At 40.5% G+C, this 19,955-nt stretch overlaps 1 protein-coding gene across 1 annotated transcript in view; it reads right to left on the bottom strand.

Moving 5' to 3' along the window:
• Positions 1–19,955, bottom strand: part of lrp1bb (low density lipoprotein receptor-related protein 1Bb) — a 293,597-nt gene that overhangs the window by 30,289 nt on the left and 243,353 nt on the right. Inside the window, 15 exon segments of the mRNA XM_086219771.1 lie at positions 983–1,105; positions 1,281–1,403; positions 1,805–1,937; positions 2,217–2,323; positions 2,935–3,067; positions 5,043–5,149; positions 7,718–7,834; positions 12,922–13,041; positions 14,796–14,915; positions 16,119–16,235; positions 16,427–16,520; positions 16,623–16,771; positions 16,886–17,074; positions 17,951–18,150; positions 18,238–18,419. Coding sequence (XP_086075897.1) covers positions 983–1,105; positions 1,281–1,403; positions 1,805–1,937; positions 2,217–2,323; positions 2,935–3,067; positions 5,043–5,149; positions 7,718–7,834; positions 12,922–13,041; positions 14,796–14,915; positions 16,119–16,235; positions 16,427–16,520; positions 16,623–16,771; positions 16,886–17,074; positions 17,951–18,150; positions 18,238–18,419 — 2,014 coding nt within the window.

Raw genomic sequence — 19,955 nt, 5'->3', positions numbered from 1 at the left:
CCCCTCTTGATGTCTTTGGACTGTGGGAGGAAGCTGGAGTACCAGAGAGAACCCACGCAGGAACAGGGAGAACATGCAGACTCACACAGAAAGATCCTGTGCCCGAGCCGAGGCTTGAACCCGGAACCTTCTTGCTGTGAGGCAACACTGCACCACTGTGCCACCCTTTATTATGATATAGGCAAATATGAAACTATTTAAGTGAAAGATCCCATTGAAAATCTGGTAGCAGAGAGCACTTCTAATATTGTGAAGGGTGACAGCTGGCAGACGAAAGAAAACCCTTGAAGTCCCAGCGGTGGAGAGATGAAGACCAAGTCTAAAATGGGAAGTTGGAAAGAACAGCAGGTTTTTATAAAACCAAAGCAAGGCTGCGAAGCTCAGACTACACACTTCTTGAGCTTTAAACAAACTATAACACTTCAGGTTTGGCACCACCATAATCAAATGTGGATGGTGGCCAGCTGTCTTTCAGCCTCACCGCTGGAACTGGAATCTTACTTCACCGTAAAGACGTTTCTCTGTGTACGTTCACAGGAGGTTCCACGTTTTTTAAATTTAATTATTATTGTGATGTCACCAATCCCGCTTGTAGGAACACTTCAAACACCGATTTAAGGCGAATATAGAGAAGCTTTCCACCTTCAGAAGATGAAGCACAATTTCTTTTTACTGTCCATCTCTTTATCTGGCACTCCTTTTCACAAAAAAGATGTGTTCAGAGGACAAGTTCACTGTTAACTTTTGTCATTTCCAGTCTTCATCAAAAGTGGTCACAGATTGCCAGTTTTGCTAACACCTCTAATTAATGTTAAAATGCAGATTAGATTGGATTAGAATGAAATATATGCACCAGGGCACTCCTCAAACTTCTCCTCTTGGTCTCATGAATTGACTTTATGTTCTTCTTTTCATCATCACGTAACATTTTGCTTCCTGCAGCTTCAGTATCAGGTTATTACTGAGGCATCCTTGTGCTCACCACACTCTTCTTCATCCGAGTTGTCGCCACAGTCATCCACTTTGTTGCAAACTTGGTCTGTGCGTAGACACACATGATTATTTCGGCAGCGGAAGGACCTCGTAGGAGGGCAGGGAAGTTTTTCTAAAGATGAAAAGGCACAAAAAGCTAATGGATCAAAAAAATCCACGGCAGGACATTTTGTATGAAAAGACCATTGAATATTTTTATTGGGGAAAAAAAAAGGAAAACTAGAGGCTTATAAAATATGCATTAATTCTCTTCAAAGGAAAGCATTCAAGAGTTCAGTTCAACCCACCACACATGTCTATGTCTTCGTCAGAATTATCTCCACAATCATCCTTGCCGTCACACACCCATGTGTGGAGTTTGCATAAGGTGTTGTTGCAGATGAATTCATCAGCCCGACAGAAGAAAGCACCTGCACATAAAAGGAGAAAAGTCATTTCTCACACCAGTTTTGGTTGAAAAGTGCATTCAAGGTGACAAAATGCGTGACTCCGAAAACCGTGCATGACGAGATCATAATGACTTGTAATTTCAGGCAATTAGCCGTCAACCATGTTACCCACCGAGAGCAAAAACTGAACCCTTCCATCTGCCCTCTCATTTCAAATCTTTGATTGTCAGTCTTAAAGAAGCCCCCTCTTATTCCAACATGCTCTTAGCTTCCCTCTCCAATAACATCCTCTGTTGCTCGGCATTGATGTTGGTAAATCGTGGCAACAAAAGTATAGCTGAGGATACTGAGGACGCTCTTTCTTCAGAGACCTCTCAAAACATTTGCTCACCCGTGTGTTGCAGGATCACACTCACACCTACCCTGGCTGCAATTTTCCTCATCACTGTGGTCCATGCAATCTAAAACACCGTCACAGCGCCAGCGCCGAGGGATACAGTGAGCTCGATTCAGACACAGGAACTCATCTTCTCTGCACTCCTTCACGCAGCCAATCTGTCATCACACAAAGACCGTAAATCAACAACCTTGTCGATGATGTCAGCTGCAATCAAAGGAGACCAAAAGATTGAATGACTCATTGTTTTCACTGTAGTTACTTCAATTTCCCAACGCTGCATGCTGTGAGGCTGCATCATGTAAAAGTTGTATGTATATATATATATATATATATATATATATATATATATATATATATATATATATATATATATATATATATTAGGAGCAGAAACTAGTGCAAAAGCAGTAAATTTAATGTGAAAATGCACTGACCTCATCTGAACCATCCAGACAGTTGTCATGTCCATCACACCGCAGGCTGGCCGACACACACCCTCCGCTGGCACACACATACTCATTCACAGAACACGAGGGAACCACTGGGGATGAGCACACGCACATCAGTCACTTAGACTCAGGTGAGACCTTTTCTGCTTGTTTTTTTATGAACTTCAGCTTTATGAACTTTGTAGTAAGGTGATACTGACTGAAAATATGGCTCTTGGTGGCCACTTCTTGAAATGTATCACTCACTGATAGTGAGACATCCCACAGGCCAAATATATCAGAGTATGTTTATGCGTTAAAGCGTGGAAGTCCCAAAGAAGTCCAGGACGGTCATTTCTACAGTTATATTTTGCTGAATTGCATTTAATTGGAGTGATTTCACATCACCGTTAGATATATAGTAGCAGTTTATCCAAGCACAAAGCCTTTTTTTAAATTCGTATCTGTCAGTGCAGCTTTGACGCATCTATTGAGGACATCCATGACCTCAGAGAAGGTGACAACCCTCTACTGAATCCTGTTTCGAACCTCTCCCTGCAATTACATTGACAAAAAAAAGAAGGATTTCTTTTAACCTTGAGGCAGCAATAAAAAGTACAGATTCCTATAAAGACATCTCTAAAGGAGTAGAAGAAAGCTGAAGAGTAGAAGTCAATTACGACTGGATGGTACTGGTTTTGGTAGAGACAGTTCTGTGTTTTACCTGTTCCCTGGCAGTTTTTCTCATCTTCTCCCATCTTACAATCTTCTTGGCCATCACACAACCACTTCTGAGAGATGCAGAGATTGTTGTGACACCGAAATTGGTCATCTGCACAGTGTGCCTCGCAGCCTTTCTGTGAGTCAAGACAGAAAAAAATATATACATATATATATTTACATATACATGTGCATGCGTGTGTGTGTAAATACATGGTAGAAGATGGTAACATGGTTACCAGTCTGAGAAAACATTTGTAATCTACGACCATAGAAGAACTTCACAGTCGCGTCATCATAAATGCAGAAACAACATTTGCAACTACTATGAAATATTATAAAATATATTTTTTACACATATCAGGTTTTGTAAATGTTGAGTATTTAAAGAATCAACCAAGGTTTCGGTGCCAGACTCTGAAATCATAATGGAACTTCTATTATGCAACAGTGAAAGTCATTTATTTCCTTTAAAAATGTTCAAGAAACGTGCATTTGTGTGGGTGTGCAGTTAATTTGTGCTGGCTTTTCCTTTCTATTTGATTTATTTTCAAGAGGTTCTTTTTTGTTTGTTATTATCATTCTCAAACTTGGCCCTGGTGGTTGTCAGCCTCGTAGACATCTGTCTATTTTCTTCTTTTCATACTGTTTTATCTTCTTTTCACACAAGTTTGTTTCACGCCCTATGACTCTGACTTTTAAAATACATTTACATGTACACCGGCATTGAGACAGTTTAGGACAACAATGGAGTAATTATGTCACAAATTACTAATCTAGTACAAATTTTTCTTGTAAATGCATTCACCCCCCCCAACACTCAAAAAAAAAGGAGGGGGCCATCTTCAGCTTGATAATCAAATATATATTTAATTATCATCATGATAATAACAATATTAAGCTGCTTTCCTGCTTCTCTTTAACTGTGGTGACCTTCACACCCTGCTCTTATTTTTCTCAGGTGGCACATACAGTATTATATGCATACATATAGAGTGCATACACACACAAATGCTCTATACTTTATGAAGATATGAACGAATCGTGGGGACCGTGTTTTCACTGTCGGTTGATCTGTTTGCTGTTAAAAGAGTTCAACTGGGTGTTAAACTGGGACAGCGTGGCTGACATCACACAAAGTCTTGAAGAAACTGTAACCAAAAACAATAAAATACTTTTTTCCTCCAGAATGTAGACAAACGTGTCCTCTGTCACACAGTATCCCAGCAGAAAGACTCCCAGATTTTACCGTACGAGCCTCCAAGTGACAGGATTAACCTCCTGCTGCCTCTCTAACTCCTGTGTTCGGTAAGACCAGGATTTTCAGGATGGAAGCTAAAGGCCTTATGCTCTCACTTGCTGCATACCCCACCCCCCATGTTCACAAATTTCTTTCAGTCATTAGCGTCACCTCGACAACAAGTCTTTCCACACCCAGCACGTTTTACTTCACGCCTCAATATATTTTTCTGGAACTGTTGTTTTTGTCACATCTTTCTGAGTTTTCACAGTGCAATTTTACTGCATTGAACATTATGTGAAACAAATGTCCTGTCGCATCAACACTGCCGTATTTTCTGCATTTTCATGTCATTTACTCATCTCGTCCCTGATGCCAATCTGTCAGTCTAACTCGTCTTAAAACCCGTTGTTTCATCGGGTTTTACTTTCAGAGATGAGCTGGATTGAAATGTGTTGTGTATGAAGCCACTGCTGATGGTCTCATAAATAAGATAGTGTTGTCAGACATGGATATGTCAATCAAACATGATATGATCATGAATAAAAATAAAAATATCATTGGATATTTTTATCATCAGGAAAATACTTCATCCTTGGAGTTACAGTCTGTGCTCTCCGAGTGCACTTGTAGTTTATGTATCATCCATGATGGATTTAAATAAAAAATCCTTGATATGAAGATCATTTTCAAATTTCTATCCGGACTGAAAAGGGGAGTATTTCAGAAAAATGTCATTAATAATCGTTCATGTTTTTAAAAGGGTTTCTCTTTTTTCATTTCCCTGCTTGAATTAGTGTGTCACGAAGAGTGCTGATGTGGCTTCATCCTCCGCTCTGATGTATAATGGGGCATATTTCCCAAACACTTGCCTCGTCCGAATTATCCAGACAGTCGTAGTCCCCATCACAGCGGAATCGGGAGGAGATGCAGTCTCCGTTAGCGCAGGCAAAGTCCTTGTGGTCGCAGGTGACTGGCTCTGTGTCAGGGGAAAAACAAACAAACAAACAAAAAAACACAAAAAGATGCAAAATCAGACAAAACAGATTCCGTATCCAGCATGACACACACCAAACAAACATCAGATTATTACTGGCCAAATGTTTACAATAATGGGATAATGCCTTTGGAAAAAAACAAACAACATTATTTCATATTGTAATTTCATTCAAATTTTCATTAGGAATCATTTTGTATTAACAGTCGAGAACACTTGCAGAGCTGATCAGGATGTAAATACATTCATTGCTGCTTTTGCAAAGGAGGGGGGCGACCTACTCTCTGAAGCCGAAATCATGTAACTGCCATTTAGTGCAAGTCTGTCCCCAAGGACAATATTAGGACGCGGATAAACAGCTGCATCAGATCTGGGCCCTCCCCTCATTATCAGGGACTGTTAGCAAGCTCAGAGTGGATGTCATGAATTGTGCTGCAACACAGACTCACTGCAGGCATCGCAGCAAAATCTGATTTGCAGCCCCCTCACTGTTTGCAGGGTCTTTAATTATTTGCCTCTTGACTGGCTTTTATTAGCATTTTAAGTGACATGAATAAGTTTGGAAATATAAGCATACACTAAATCATGCACATGACACATACTCAGCAAAAACAACAAAAAAAGAAAGGCATGCACATGCAATTCCTGAACAACCCCTCCCCCCAGTTAGTAAAATTTAAAGGTATGTATGGGAATTTCCTGTCTTAGCTGAGTTATGTACTTATGTTATCCCAAATGTTTTCAACAAACCTGAGCAAATCTGTACTTTTAATGAAGTCAGTCACTGGCATCATATCTCGTTCTATGAAAGAGACGGAATTGTGGTTTTCTGCCAGAGGCTGTCATAAATTAAACTACCACCCAGTTTCAAACTATATTTCTCTTATATTATTGAATAAAAATACAGGTCACAGAAAATGGAGAAATAACATGAATTTCTGAGTTACACTGAATGATTTTTCAGGGATCGGCAGGGTCAACAGCTTCTTTACAGCACACATTGGAAATGAAGCCTTGCAAACATTTCTACAAGTATATACAGCTTGGTGCTGATGATTTACAGGCTGGAGTTGGAACAGAGCGTGCTGATACTGTACATCCTCTGAAACATAATTTGGACAATATTTCATAGCAGGAAGAAATAAATTACACCATTGTGGCCAGAAAGAGGCCATTAAGAGGGAAGACAGACACTTTTCTAATCATAAATTTTTCATTTAGACAAACTCAAGTTAAAGCCAAAGAGTCAGTGAGGACATTTTTCTCACCCTCGGCAAGGAAACAAGGACACCAAGATGTCTGGCATGCAGACCCAGAGCCACGACACCATCACACAAGTTCTTGAGTATCAGTGTGATCTGCAGCTCACAAGACAACAGCTTCAGGCAGCTGGACTGTCTCTGAGTCAGCAAGTATCAGTTTCAAGTGAGGGAAGTCTTGGATCTGTGGGTTTGACAGGTCGAGTGGCGGCGAGAAAGACTTTAATCAAATGGTTCAATAACACTAAGACATTAAACTAAAGTTTTAATCTAAAGGCCAGTTAAGATCAATGACTCAATTTGCAAAAGACGCCTTGATTGCAAATGTCCTAAAACTGGGCTGCTCACATCAAAGCAACGTCCAGAGTGATGGGCGGCTGTTTCCATAGCAATGACCCATTGTTGCACCTCCACTTCAGTGTTAATAGTGTTACACTCCCCTGCATCCCCACTGGCCTTGTGGCACTGGTGCAGGAGTGCGTGAGTGGTGCAGGGGCTCGTCTGGAACCCATCCACACCAGAGGAGACTTGCAGGGGCTCACCATGCTCCTGCTGCCAGAGTTCACCGTGTACACTCCAACGTTTTTCCCCCTCATTCTAGGTTATTTACTGCTTATTTTATTATTGTTTTTTTTTAATTTATGTAAACTATGTTGTCAGTTTCCACATAACACTGAAGCCCAGCGGCCGAGTCCTAACTTACCTGAAGCGCATCTGGGGCTGTATTTTTTGAGGAGATTCCTATTTAGGTCTCATCTTTTTCTATATGTACACACGTGCCATAGGGGTCAGTAAATCTGCAGGTAAATTTCTCTGCAACATTTTAAAACTGTTGTGTTATGGTGTGAATTATTGATCTTAACTGTTCCTTCAGGCGCCCAATTCCACTCACACTAGTAAACCTTGTGGAATAGAAATACATTATTGAAGTTACCAGTGTCATCTCACAAGTAAATAAAATGTTCTTCTAATTCCACTATGAATAGCTGAGAGCTATATATGCAGGATGTAATCATGGATATATTCTCATACATGTAGCAGAGATAACAGGACGCTGGGTGACTTGATAGTGGAACAGGTTCCCAGTGGTGTACACATTTTAGGTTTACGTGTGTGTGTGTGGGTGTGTGAGTCAGAGAGAGATAGAGAGAGAGGCAAAGACTGGGGAGTGGTAGGGTGGTTGTGGTGGTGGGAGGGGCAGGCAGGTGTCTTCAGAGAAGTTCAGAGAAGAACAGAGTATAAAAATTAACTAACAGAGCTGACAGAGAGTTGGGGGGGGGCTGGTACTCACTGCAGTTCTGCTCGTCTGAGTTGTCTCCACAGTCATTCTGGCTGTCACACCTCCAGTGGTCGGGGATGCAGTTGTTATTCTCGCAGCGGAATTCATGAGGTCCGCAGGTCTTTTCATCTTTTTCATCAGGAGCAAACAAACACAGAGATGAAAATGGCTTCAAAGAGCATGAATATTAATGGCGTGCTTGCTATCATATTTTGTGGTGTAATCATCATTTCCTCAGGGTTTCCCTCAGCAAGTCTGACACTGAGTTTAAAACACGGTACGCACACCAGAGGCCGACACACCGCAAGATGAAATACCTGACAGTGCTACCAATCATCCCCAACAAGATATGTGATACCAAGTTTGCAAAATTAACCTTCAAAAAATTTGAATAAAAATCAGAGAGGATTTCAGAACCCAACAAATACTGAGGATTTTGTGTCAGGCTTAATTTTATTCGAAAGCTAAACCCACATTATCCCTATTTCCAGTAACAGGTTGCAGGAGAGATGACAATGAGGTATTGATATTTTAAATGCCACTCCTTTCAAACTGTGGCTGCAGCTTACGGCAGCAGATAAAGACTCACTGCCTTTGTCTTCAATATCAGTTATTTGATTGCAGTGTTGCTCAAAATACGAGAAGAATTCATCAATAACAAGTAGATATAGTAAGCAGATACCTTGTTTGGGCGTTAAATTTCCAAGTGTTCTCGCAACAAACAAATACAACTACATGGACAAGCTGGATCGTGACAATCAGAATAATACATGTATCTACCAAGGTGCAGCTGTTTCTGCAGCTGCGATGACAGATGCTGCAGATGTGACTACATGGTGCTGACACTAACTGTGTTTATATATTATTTTATATATATTTGCCAATTTATTGACGTTGAAATTTAGTCCAAAAGTCAATCAGGCTTGACTGTTAAAGCAGGATAAAATCTTCTCACTAAACCACTTGGACATGTTATTACAGGTGTAATTAATTACACTGGCCCCGTTCCATTTAGCTGGGCCCTGGTATTGTGTAAGCTGGAATGGCTATGACACACCAATTTGAACAGGACTATAATTAGTGTTATTAATGACACCTGTGTAAACCCTGCAACGACGTGTCAGAATGGCTGCGGGTAAAAGGGCCCATTGTTGGTGTTCTCTCGTCTCGTCTCACAGGCTCTGACTCGTCCCGACTGACTTGACTGGCCTCAAACTTCAAGTTCATTGTTTTTACTTTCCTCTTTTTTGTTTGATTTGTTTGTTGTTGTATTTTTAAAAGACCCCTGTTAACAGTAAAACATTTGCCTGTAAAGAGAACAGCTCAGACTTGTATCATTAGCCAAAATGTAACTGGTCACCAGACATGCAAAAAATAAAATACAGAATAAAGAGAGTATGAGTGTGTTAACTCTAATAGTTATTTTATGTGAAGTTGCAACTGACTGCCTGGAATTTTGGAGTGTGTGTGCCAACTCTGGCTTGTAGTTGTTGAGGGAAAACCTAAAGAAGTCCTGAGGTATTTCAGTCTAAAACTACCAGTTGACAGATTGGGCATACTGATGTTAAAAATTAATGGCTAGAGTTAGAAAATCAAAATGTCTGCATATTCTTAAAAAAAAGAAAAAGAAAAAGAAAAAAAAGAACAGATGCTTTGATATTTTCTCCAGTAATATTTCCTCAGAACAGGTTTTCAAAGTCACGCTGGAGGCTTTGCTTTAAAAAGTCATTTCAGCACAGACGTCATCAGGGATGATGGCCAAGGTAACACTGCTCTCGGTTAGGAGATGCGTCAGAAAAGGAAGGAGTCTGACTGGGTCTGTTTCCAGCATGACAGCAGGAGGAGAGAATCAAGAGGGAAAGCTGAGTTTAGCAGCAGAGGACAGTAGCAATTCATTAGGAGGCAGATCAGTCACTTGCAGCATATAAAAGAGGTGACAGAGAAGAGCTCAGAGCTCATTAAAGTACTAACAACTTTCTCAAATGGCCTGGGGGTATTCATAGTGGAAATAATAATAATAATAATAATAATAATAATAAAGCCGCCGATAAAGCCGCATGATCTCTTCTCTGGACTTGGAAGTGTTTTGAACTTTTATGGAGCAAATTATCAGACACCGTCAAACACTGCAGATAATCCCACCCCCCCCTTCTTTTTTTTTTTACAGGGCTAAAGTCAACATTATCAAGCTACACACAGTTTGATGGAGATTTACCAAATATTACATCAGTGTGTTGTAAAGTTAATAGCAAACAAACAGCGAAAACTCCACATGAAACCAACTTGAAATAACAAGAGAATCCTCTGAAAAAAGACGAGTCTAAAACAGAGAGAGCGAGAGAGAGAGAGAGATGAGGGGAGGGAGATGTGGGCATGGAGAGAAATCCAAATATAACTTGTTTCCTCAATTCAATTCGTGGCCGTCGGGTATAATTTGTTCCCTCAATTTAGTTATTTTGCATTTTGAAAGGGTTACATCTTGTGGCCACAAAATTAATTGACATGTGGCTTCAAAATACATTTAAAAATAAAATAAAATTAAAACAAATTCTCTTGATGGTCAACACTGCTATCCTGTCTGTGTAGTAATGGTAAAATCACATGTCCAATAATCCAGTTCATAGTCATATTGTTTTATATGTATAAATGTATGTATATATATATATATATATATATATATATATATATATATAAATATATACACACACAAATCAACATCCAGTAAACATGCCTTTTTCAGCCTAAAGAAATGTAAATAGGAAAACACATCCACACAAACATGTGGTGTACATCTGCGTTGCTGCACTACAATTCATTACTAATGGAACTGGCTTTATCAAGTGCACAAAAACGTTGGGGTCGATGTTTTCTCATCTAAGGAGAATGCATAATGTATAAAGTCCATCCAATTACTTCCAGTGCGGCCAAGCTAGGTGTCACATGACTGGTAATTACAGCACATCATTTATGCAACACTTGCTCCGGCACCATGTAAATGCTGTGAGCATATGGTTGTATTGTGAACTGTGTTACTGAATGTGTTACAGCTCGCAAGTTGAAGGTGGTGACAACAGAGTGGTTGGCCTGCAGCCACAAGAGGGTCTGTTGTGTGTTTGAGTGAGATGTCACCACAAACACGCAACAGACTGTGGTGTTGGGGGGGGGGCTTGGCTCACCCAGGAAGAGATGTTCAAAATGGATGAATAAACATGATCACTTCTGATGCTGCGGTTAATCAATGCAGGTAACATGATTGAGCTGTACACATGCAGGTGGTTTATATATGTATCATGGCTCTAAAGCTGTTGCTTGTGAGTTATCTGATGCCAGATCAGCGTTTCTGAACAACAGGGCTGTGACTTGTCGGTGCAGTGTTGGCTACTGGACTGTAACGCCTGCTGCTGGATTGAGTTCAGAGGCATCTCTCATCATCTCTGCACTGCATTCAATCTGAAACCTCACAGCCTGATAAGAAACAGAGATCTCATTTATGTCAGCCACAAAAACACAATTCTGGAACAGAATGGATCGCCTCCCATATGGGCTTTAATTCAAATGACAACCTGGTTATGAATAAACCTTTTTTGTCTGTTTTTGCAACATTTCTTATTAGGGGAGGCTGTGCGGGGCTTAGGCCGACTTTCATGACAAATAGATCTCCTCTAAAACATTGATCGGACTTGGGGGATAAGCTTAAATGTGAACTTTAGGAGCTGTATTTCAGTTCTATGGGCGGTATGTTTGCCAGAGAGTCATCAGAACGCTGGCAGACTCACTGATGAGGGATCTATGCTTCCCTGCAGGAGCCATTTAAGGACAGACAACTCATCACAATGAGTGACAAGCGTTGGGCAGTTTGACAAACTTCAGAACACAGGGAAGGAACAATGGGACAAAATGCCTGTTAATGAATACACCAACACACTCACGTTGATTTTTTTCTTTGTAAAACTTATTTTACAGTCACTCAAGATAATTTCTCAGCAACGAAAGAACTATAGTTGATGTGTGGCATTTTGTACAAAAATCCACTGGCCATCAAGAAGAGATTTCTCTGCTCAGAGGTCAAGGTCGCGGTGAAAGGCACACATGGCTGCAGATTACGACAGCAATGCAGGATTTCTAGTTTAGTCCTGTCCTTGGTTAAATGTGCTGATTTGTTTACTATTCTTTCCTCGGCTCGTTTCAGTGATGAAAATCATCCCAAGTAGAGAAAACATTTGGGTAACGACAGCACAAGCCCCAAAGGACTGACAGTGATTCAATTTCCAGAGTCTACAATATGGCCACCACTTAAAAAGTTTCATTATGTACTTTGAGGCTAATTTCCACACTATCCTTCAACCCACAACAGCAAATTAAAAACTTGATGAAACGGGGAGATTCTCAATAGGGAAATGATAATCCTAGACTGATGCTTTGGTTTCAGATATTTCAGCACTTTTATTTTATTAAGTCTGAGAAACAGACTTAGAAACAAAGGGGGATTGAGATGAATAGGAGAAATTTAATAAAAGCACAGTAGGCACAGTAGAGCTCGCAGCTTGCATCATCTTTCATGACATAATGCAAACTTCAGAAGAAGGAGTGGTTTCATCAAGCTCGCTCTCAACAGAACAGCGATGTTAGTTAAACTGCTTATTTGACTGTAAAGCACTTCAACTTCCATTGCTTTTCAATGTGCTATGAAGATAAAAGAGACTCGACTGAGTTTTAATGTGATTTGCATCCATGGTAAAGTTATTCTGATTGTTATTCTGAAACTGTGGATGTCGCAAGAGGCTTGTATGCATGACAATGACCGAACCGCTTCAGCGCTATTGCCTGTCTAAAGATGCCTTGTAGTTCAAATACAAAATGTATTTACCCGAGGAGTAAATCTAAATAGTAATTTGCTCTCTAATATTGTGAAACAATTATATTTGTTGCATATTAGCGATAAACAGTGCGATGCATACTTCTGATAGCTGCTCTCAGCTTGCAAGGTATTTTGTCTCACAATCATGTCATGACAGAAAGTATCAGGGCAGCCGTCTGTCATCGCGTTCATTCTCTGCACAATCAAACTGGCATTGAGAACAACTAGAGGCTCCAAATGACTGCTGAGTGCTGCAGAGTGTAAAATTAATTCAGATTAAATCAGAATCCTCCCCCTGTAACTAAAAAAAACAAGTGGAGTGTAGTGATTTATAGTTAAGTGGGTTTCCACGACTCACCACAATTAGCCTCGTCTGACCCATCAGCACAGTCAGGGTCCTCATCACAGACCCAGAGTTTGGAGATGCAGTGCATTGAGGCCTTGCACTGGAACTGGTCTGGAGAGCATGTGCTTTCAGCTGTAGAGACACAGAAATAATCAGCACATAACTTAGCAGTCAAATATGTTGATATCATACTTTTTCAAGCTCGGCGTACAACGTGCTTCACATCAAGGACGCAATAAAATGGTTCAAATACAAGTGTGTGTTAACGCAAAGAGACGAAACAAACACAAAAAAGTCGAAATAACAGAGAAACAGAATAAGTTTCAGCAGTCTTGAGAGAAAGCACATACTTATGGAACACGGCAGGCTGATCCAAACTATTTACTTTACTTATTTGTTTGTATTTTGTTGAAACTTTATTCAATCGGGAGAGATCAAGGTCTCTCTTTTACAAAGGACACCTGGCAAAGACAGTCAGCCACAACCACAAAGTTGCAGAGACATAAATGAGGGGAAAAAAATTCAATGAAAAAGCAAAGTTTAAAATAAGGGAGAACCTACGTTGAGTCAAAATGAGAACTTTCAATGGGGAAGATGCACAAGCGAAGAGCATCTACATCCTGTGGAATCTGCCTCTGAGGCTTTCATTGAAAAGCATTGAATGGTTTCTTGAGTTTCAAGTCATTCTGCAACAAATTCTCCACCAGCGGTGCAAAACAACAAAGAGCCCTCCTCTTCACTTCTGCCTGGATGTTTGGGACAGAGAGCATGAAGGATTCCTGACAGCTCAGTGAACCCTGTCCAATACTTTTCCAGCAACATATCCGGCAACAGCAGCGAAAGCGGGAACACCTCTGGTTTCAAAATATGAACATGTTGTTGACAGCCACAATAAGTGCTCAGTGACGGCTGTATGAGCGAGGGCCAGGCCATGCGAGGGTCTGTACGTGGGATACGATTTTAAAGTCAACTGACAATGAAGGGAGGTAAGAATTTGAGCGTGAGTGAAGTGAGATCATAGCAGTTGTGCATGGCATGTGAGAAAGAAGAAGTCAGTAACGTTCATCATAAGGCAGAGAGGATTTGTAGAAATACTCCAGAGTAATTCCTGAGTAATCCTAAAAAATCTATCATGACACAAAACCCAGCAAGGAGGCCATTAATTACACCAAAACACATCTCCTTGACAGTTCAGTATAATAGCAAGCTTGCAGTCGGTCCCTCTGGTAAAACCTCACATTATTTCAGATAGTGTTTTAATTTCAGCGGTGCAGTCTACAAAATTGCATTTAAAACCACATCCAATCAATGCTGCAAGTCTAAGAAGGGGTGAAGTAATTAGCTTCACTTTAATTAAAGCCCTTTTCAGTTGCTCTTTCTCCTCCGCGCTGTCTTGCATTCTCCTTCTCCCCACTATAACCCCTCTTGCAATCACATGCAAGACAAATGCGGCAATATGAAAGCCTTGAATTGGGGATGATACTCTGATGAGTTACATTAGGGCTGAGAAATTCTGTTCTTATCCTCCGAGTGATTGAAGATGTAATCCTTTTTCACAGAGAGAGGCAATAACAAAGGTTGTCTCTGGAATACTTAATCAAGCATACGTTCTGTTAATGGCGCCACATCGTCTGCTCAGACACAGAAATTAATTAAGCATGTCACAAAAAAGACAATTAGTGATATACGGCAACAAACTCCATCTCTTAAAACAAATATTGAAACATTTATGAAAGTGGTTGGTGACTTTTATCAAAAGTTACTTTGTTGTTGAAACAGGAAAATTGAGACAAAGTCACATCCTCCTTCATCCATAAGCTGAGTGAAGCTTTTGATAAAGCTTTGTGTGCAGGTGTGTGTGTTAAAGCAACAGTGGCGGGCCTTACGGCAGTCGGTCTCATCTTCCCCGTCGCCGCAGTCGTCCTGGCCGTTGCAGCGCAGGTTCAGAGGGATGCATTTCTGTTTCCTGGTGCACTTGAACTGGCCGGACAGACAGATGTAAGTCTCTGCAAGACGAGGGAGGGGATACAACTGAAAACACAGCAAAAACTAGCAGGAACGACCAGAAGTGACTGTGTGAGAGCGCCGATACAGCTGTCAACACCTGGGAGAACGAATCAGACTCACATGTAAAGAAGCAGCTAATGTTAGCAATTTGTGTGTTAACAGAGATAAAAAGGATGAACAGAGTTCATCACATAACCAACAACAATTCCTTTTTTTTTTAATCATTAATGAATGTATTTTTATGACTTTTTTTTTCCAGTTCTTTCAAGTGTTCATTTTGAAAGGTGTCATTTTGAAATTGTACGTCTGATAAATACCTGTGTCGCAGGCTGTTGGGTTTTCTTTTTCATTAACAGTGACAAAATAGGAACGTGAACAGCAAACAATCCCATTTGAAGTGCTTGAAGAAGACAACCGGCATTTTTTTTACATGTGAATTATTCAACCCTTTTAGTATTTTCTGGCCTTTATTTTGTTTCTATCACATACTTAATAAAATTTAATATTTGACACCGATAATGGACGAAAAGTGGGCACTCCAAATGCTATTAATAGTGAAGAACTTCTTTTTGAATGTGCCTGTTAAAGACTAATATTGTGTTCTGTTTTGTTTATTTCTTTTTAACAGCTCTGGTTAAGGCCGGCAATTATTTACTTTTTAAATGAGGTATCGCAATTCTCAGCTTGATTTGGTTATTTTTCTTGATGCATCTGAACTCCACACGTGTTGAGGGATTTTGACATTCAAATTGAAAATCCAACTATGCTGTCAGTTTTTGCACTTCATTGCAGAGGAAAAGTGTTATTTTGGATGTTTCTCGAAAGAAACCAAGCTTTTTGACTCTGGCGTTGGATGAAATGTCACCACTGTTCGCTTTCTTTTCTTGATCATTATTATTTCTTTCAGGTCAAACAGTATCACACCCAAACTGGGCATGACTTAAATGGATGTATTGCCTGACTGATACCTCAATATAGTATATATATTTTATAGTATTTTCTTACTTTGTATAATATTTCTTTTTACTTGCACAGTATTTCTTTAACTTATCTATTGATGTTTACGTCGGAGTTGCACCCCAATTTCTCTGTATCTAAGCATACAATGACAATAAAGGCATTCTATTCTGTTCTATTCCAAGAAACACATTAGCAATCTGCAACTAAAATAACTTAAATAATTCTTAGAATTTAATTCTCACCGCAGTTCGCTTCATCAGAGTTGTCACCGCAGTCATTCTCTCCGTCACAGATGAAGGGAGGAAGAGCACAAAGACCAGTGCCACACTGAAAACGCCCTGGCTGACATTTGAATTCAGCTAAAGAAAAATAAATCGCAAGTGGATTTCAAGGGTGAGCGTTAGAAAAGATCATTCAGAGAATAAACATGCTGGTAAACGGTTTTGTGTACAAGAGATGTAAACTTTCGATGATAAATATGAAAAGAAATTAAGTATAAATGTCATTGTGGGTTGAATGTAACAGTCACATGAAGCTCATCAAAACTCACGGCAGTCTGCAGGCTCATCTGATCCGTCTCCACAGTCGTCGACTGTATCACATTTCCACCAGAAAGGGATGCACTCATCTGTTCCGCAGCGAAACTAAGAATATAAAATAAAACTATCAGCAAAAAATATTCCAGCATATAAAATAATGTGATATGCCTTCGGGGCAGCGATGATCAGGATAGACGAGCGACAGACCTGACTGGAGGTGCAGTTGGAGAGGCAGGTCTTATTGTCAGCAGCCAAGTAGAAATTACTGGGACACGCACATTTGTGTCCCCCGCCAGGAGACAGCAGACACAGGTGGCTGCATCCTCCATTTGCAATCTGACACTGGTGTTTGGGCACTGTACATAAGGACAGAGGTACAGGGAACATTGCTTCTTAAACTGTCACTACCAACTAAGCGCAATTCAGCATGGGAGGACAGAAGGAACGCGGGAGCCAGATGGACTTTGTACCTTCAGGCTGGCGCAGGGAGTGGTACACCTTGATGGATTTGATGGCTTGCCAGGAGTTAAGGAGCTCCATCCCTTGTGCTCCAGTTGTCTTGTGAACACGCCGTAGTGACTTGGATTTCCCATCCGTCCAATAAACAAAGTCCTCAAACAAGGTCAGTGCCATTACCCCCTGAATGTGCTCATAGGACACTGTAGAGGAACAAATGGCCACAGTGGGCCTCAATTTAATTAGGGTTTTATTCAGTTCAGTCTGCTGGAAACGCAACTTTTCTCTATGAAAGTGGGTAAACTTTAAGGAACATATCACCTCATTCCATGCAATAATGCATTCTAGTGTCTAGCAGTTCAATTTGAACGGTGCTAAAGACGTTACCCAGTTCTTTGTTCACAAAGATTAGGAAAATCCCATCAGTCTAATTTCAATGAAACTTGGAGGGTTTAATTAAGGGTTTAATTTTGGCCAATGCAGAATGTATTTTTACCACTTGTTTTAACCTGACAAGATAGGGATTTTTTTTTTTTTTTGTAAAGAGCAAATTTCTATATTTCTTGGAAAATATTACTATAAAAAATAAGCACATTATCATTATTACTTTTGTGAATGTAACAGAAGAACAGACACTTGGCTCTGCGTTGTGTGCCCTTTCTTGACCACAGTGCGCTCTTGTTTCAAGCAGATTTGCTTCAAAGTCAGTGTTCGAGATGAGGAAAGATTGCAACAACCAAAATCAATTTCCATTTAAAAATGAGCTTGTTAAAATTGCATTAAAAAGTAGAAATAAAAACAAATTTTGTCTCAGAAAAAAATATGCAATTTAATGATTCGCCTTATTCGAATTTTAAAGTCACAAGTACAAGCAGCGGGAAACATGAAAGTGTTCATCTTAAAACTAGAAAGATCTATGAAGTAAGAAAGGCCATATTATCAGAATATTAAGAATTTAAATACCAAGATAAACAGCCTTTGGTGGCATGTGGGGAGTTCAGTGGTCAGAAAGTCGAATGTGGACCCTGGATTTTATATATACGCATACACACACACACACACACACACAAAAGTCTTACCTTTGCGTCTTTGTGTGCCGTCCATGTTGGAGAAGAGAATGTGATTGTCATCGGCCCAGTAGAGCCTCTTGGTGGTGTAATCGATAGTCAGAGCAGTTGGACTGTAGATCTCTGTGTCAATGATAACTCTCTGCCCTTGGCCGTCCATGCCAATACGCCCGATGTGTGGAGGCTCACAGCAGTCCACCCAGAATACGTACCTAGGCACAGGTACGGCACGGAATCAGACAGCGGTATACTACAGCCAGCCTCCCAAGGATAAGAACACATAGATCCTGCTGAGTTACCCTGTCTGTGGGTCCAGAGCGAGATCGGAGGGGTTCTTGAGACTAGAGCTGATCAGGACGGTTGGGTAGAGACCGTTGGCTTTGGACACTTCCAGGGTGTTTTTCTCAGCATCACACCAGTATAGGTTCTTTCCTATCCAGTCCACTGCTAAGGCGCTAGGAACCGCTGTTCTGTGGACTATCTGGTAACACAGGGAAAGAGGGAAGGACATCACTTGGGTTGAAACTCAGAAATGCCTGATTCTATTTCAGAGACATATAAAAAATTAGAAGGGAGAAGAGAGCTCTTCTTCTGTCAGGGGAACCTGTTGTCCCTGCTCAAGGCTGAAATGACATAACAGAACAGAGCAACTCTTTGAAAACAAAGGTGTTGAGGTCTTAATGACCTTAAACCAGATTCTACTCTTGTGTTGACATGAAGGTATCGTGTGTCTGATTAGATGAAATACCGCGCCTCAGACATCTGACAGTGACAAGTATATCAGTGTTGAATGATTCCTTATTTTGAAGACAACGTTTCCTGTTTTCTCTAAAAAGAGAAATCCATGAGAATTCACACCACAGCAGCTGTAGGTTCTCACACCATCTTGGAAATATGACCATTTTTTGTTTTATTTTTTTTCTTGTTTTTTTAGTTGGTATGTTTTCAATCACATAGAATCCACCGTGGAAAGTTCTGGACTTGAGTCTGATGGTATCTGCTGGTCACAGCTCTAAATTTAAATCATAGAAACTGCAGACGGCAGGTTTTGAGCTCTGTGGTGTATTACTTTGTTCTTGAATTAAAAGTTTTGAAAGCTAGCCAGGAGGTTGATATTATTGATATGGATAATCGGCTGTCACATTTGATGAATGTGTGATGTCATCTTGCTGTGCTTCTCTCGCTCCAGCAGTCTAAGTAGACCATTGATTTGTAGGCTGTCAGGTCAAATCATTGAACAACAGCTCAACGGCCCTGCACATTGTTTGTAATCCTTTAAGAATCCTTTGCTCATTTCTATTGTAAAGCAACTGGAGTATGGAATAAAGAAATCTAATTTCAGCTGTTAGAAAGTTTCTATCTCCATGCATGGTTTTACCTGTGTGTCCTTTACTCAGCCTAACCTCCAGAGGTTCATCCATCCATCCTCTATACTTCTTTTCCATTAAGGGAGTGGGGGATGGAGCCTATCCAGGGTGACATTGGGCAAGAGGCGGGGTTCACCCTGGATGGGTCACCAGTCCGTCGCAGGGCAATCAGGAGCAATTAGAGGTTCAGTATCTTGCTCAAGGATACTTGACATGGTCCCTGGGGGAAGCGGAGACCAAACCAGTGACCCTTCAGTTACTAGATGTCCACTCTACCTCCGAGCCACGCCACCCCACCTCCAGAGGTTCAGATAAGTGTAACTGGTGGGCCACCACACCTGCTATACACTGACTTCTCACCAGCCTGGAGGGGAAGCTGGTGCGCTTATTTTGAAGGATCAGGAAGCTGTGTCTTAAGATTTCAACAATTAATTAAGGAACAAATGAAGTTTAACCCATGCATAATAATGCGTAACAAATTTTTTAAATTAGAGACTACAGGCGAAGTGCACAAATCATTCTTGCTGTATGAAAGTTGTGACTGACTTTATTAAGAATATAATTAATCAGACTCACACTATTACTTCTCCTAATCATATACAAACTGTTTTCTGTGGGTGCATTTGTGCATGTAGCATTATAGCGGCTAA

This window comes from Aulostomus chinensis, chromosome 12 (assembly GCF_037954235.1).
Source record: "Aulostomus chinensis isolate RoL2024-O1b breed Wild chromosome 12, RoL_Achi_v1.0, whole genome shotgun sequence".
Taxonomy (NCBI): Eukaryota; Metazoa; Chordata; class Actinopteri; order Syngnathiformes; family Aulostomidae; genus Aulostomus; species Aulostomus chinensis.
Note: the sequence above shows the minus strand (reverse complement) of the source record. Positions and strands in the feature narration are given on the sequence as shown.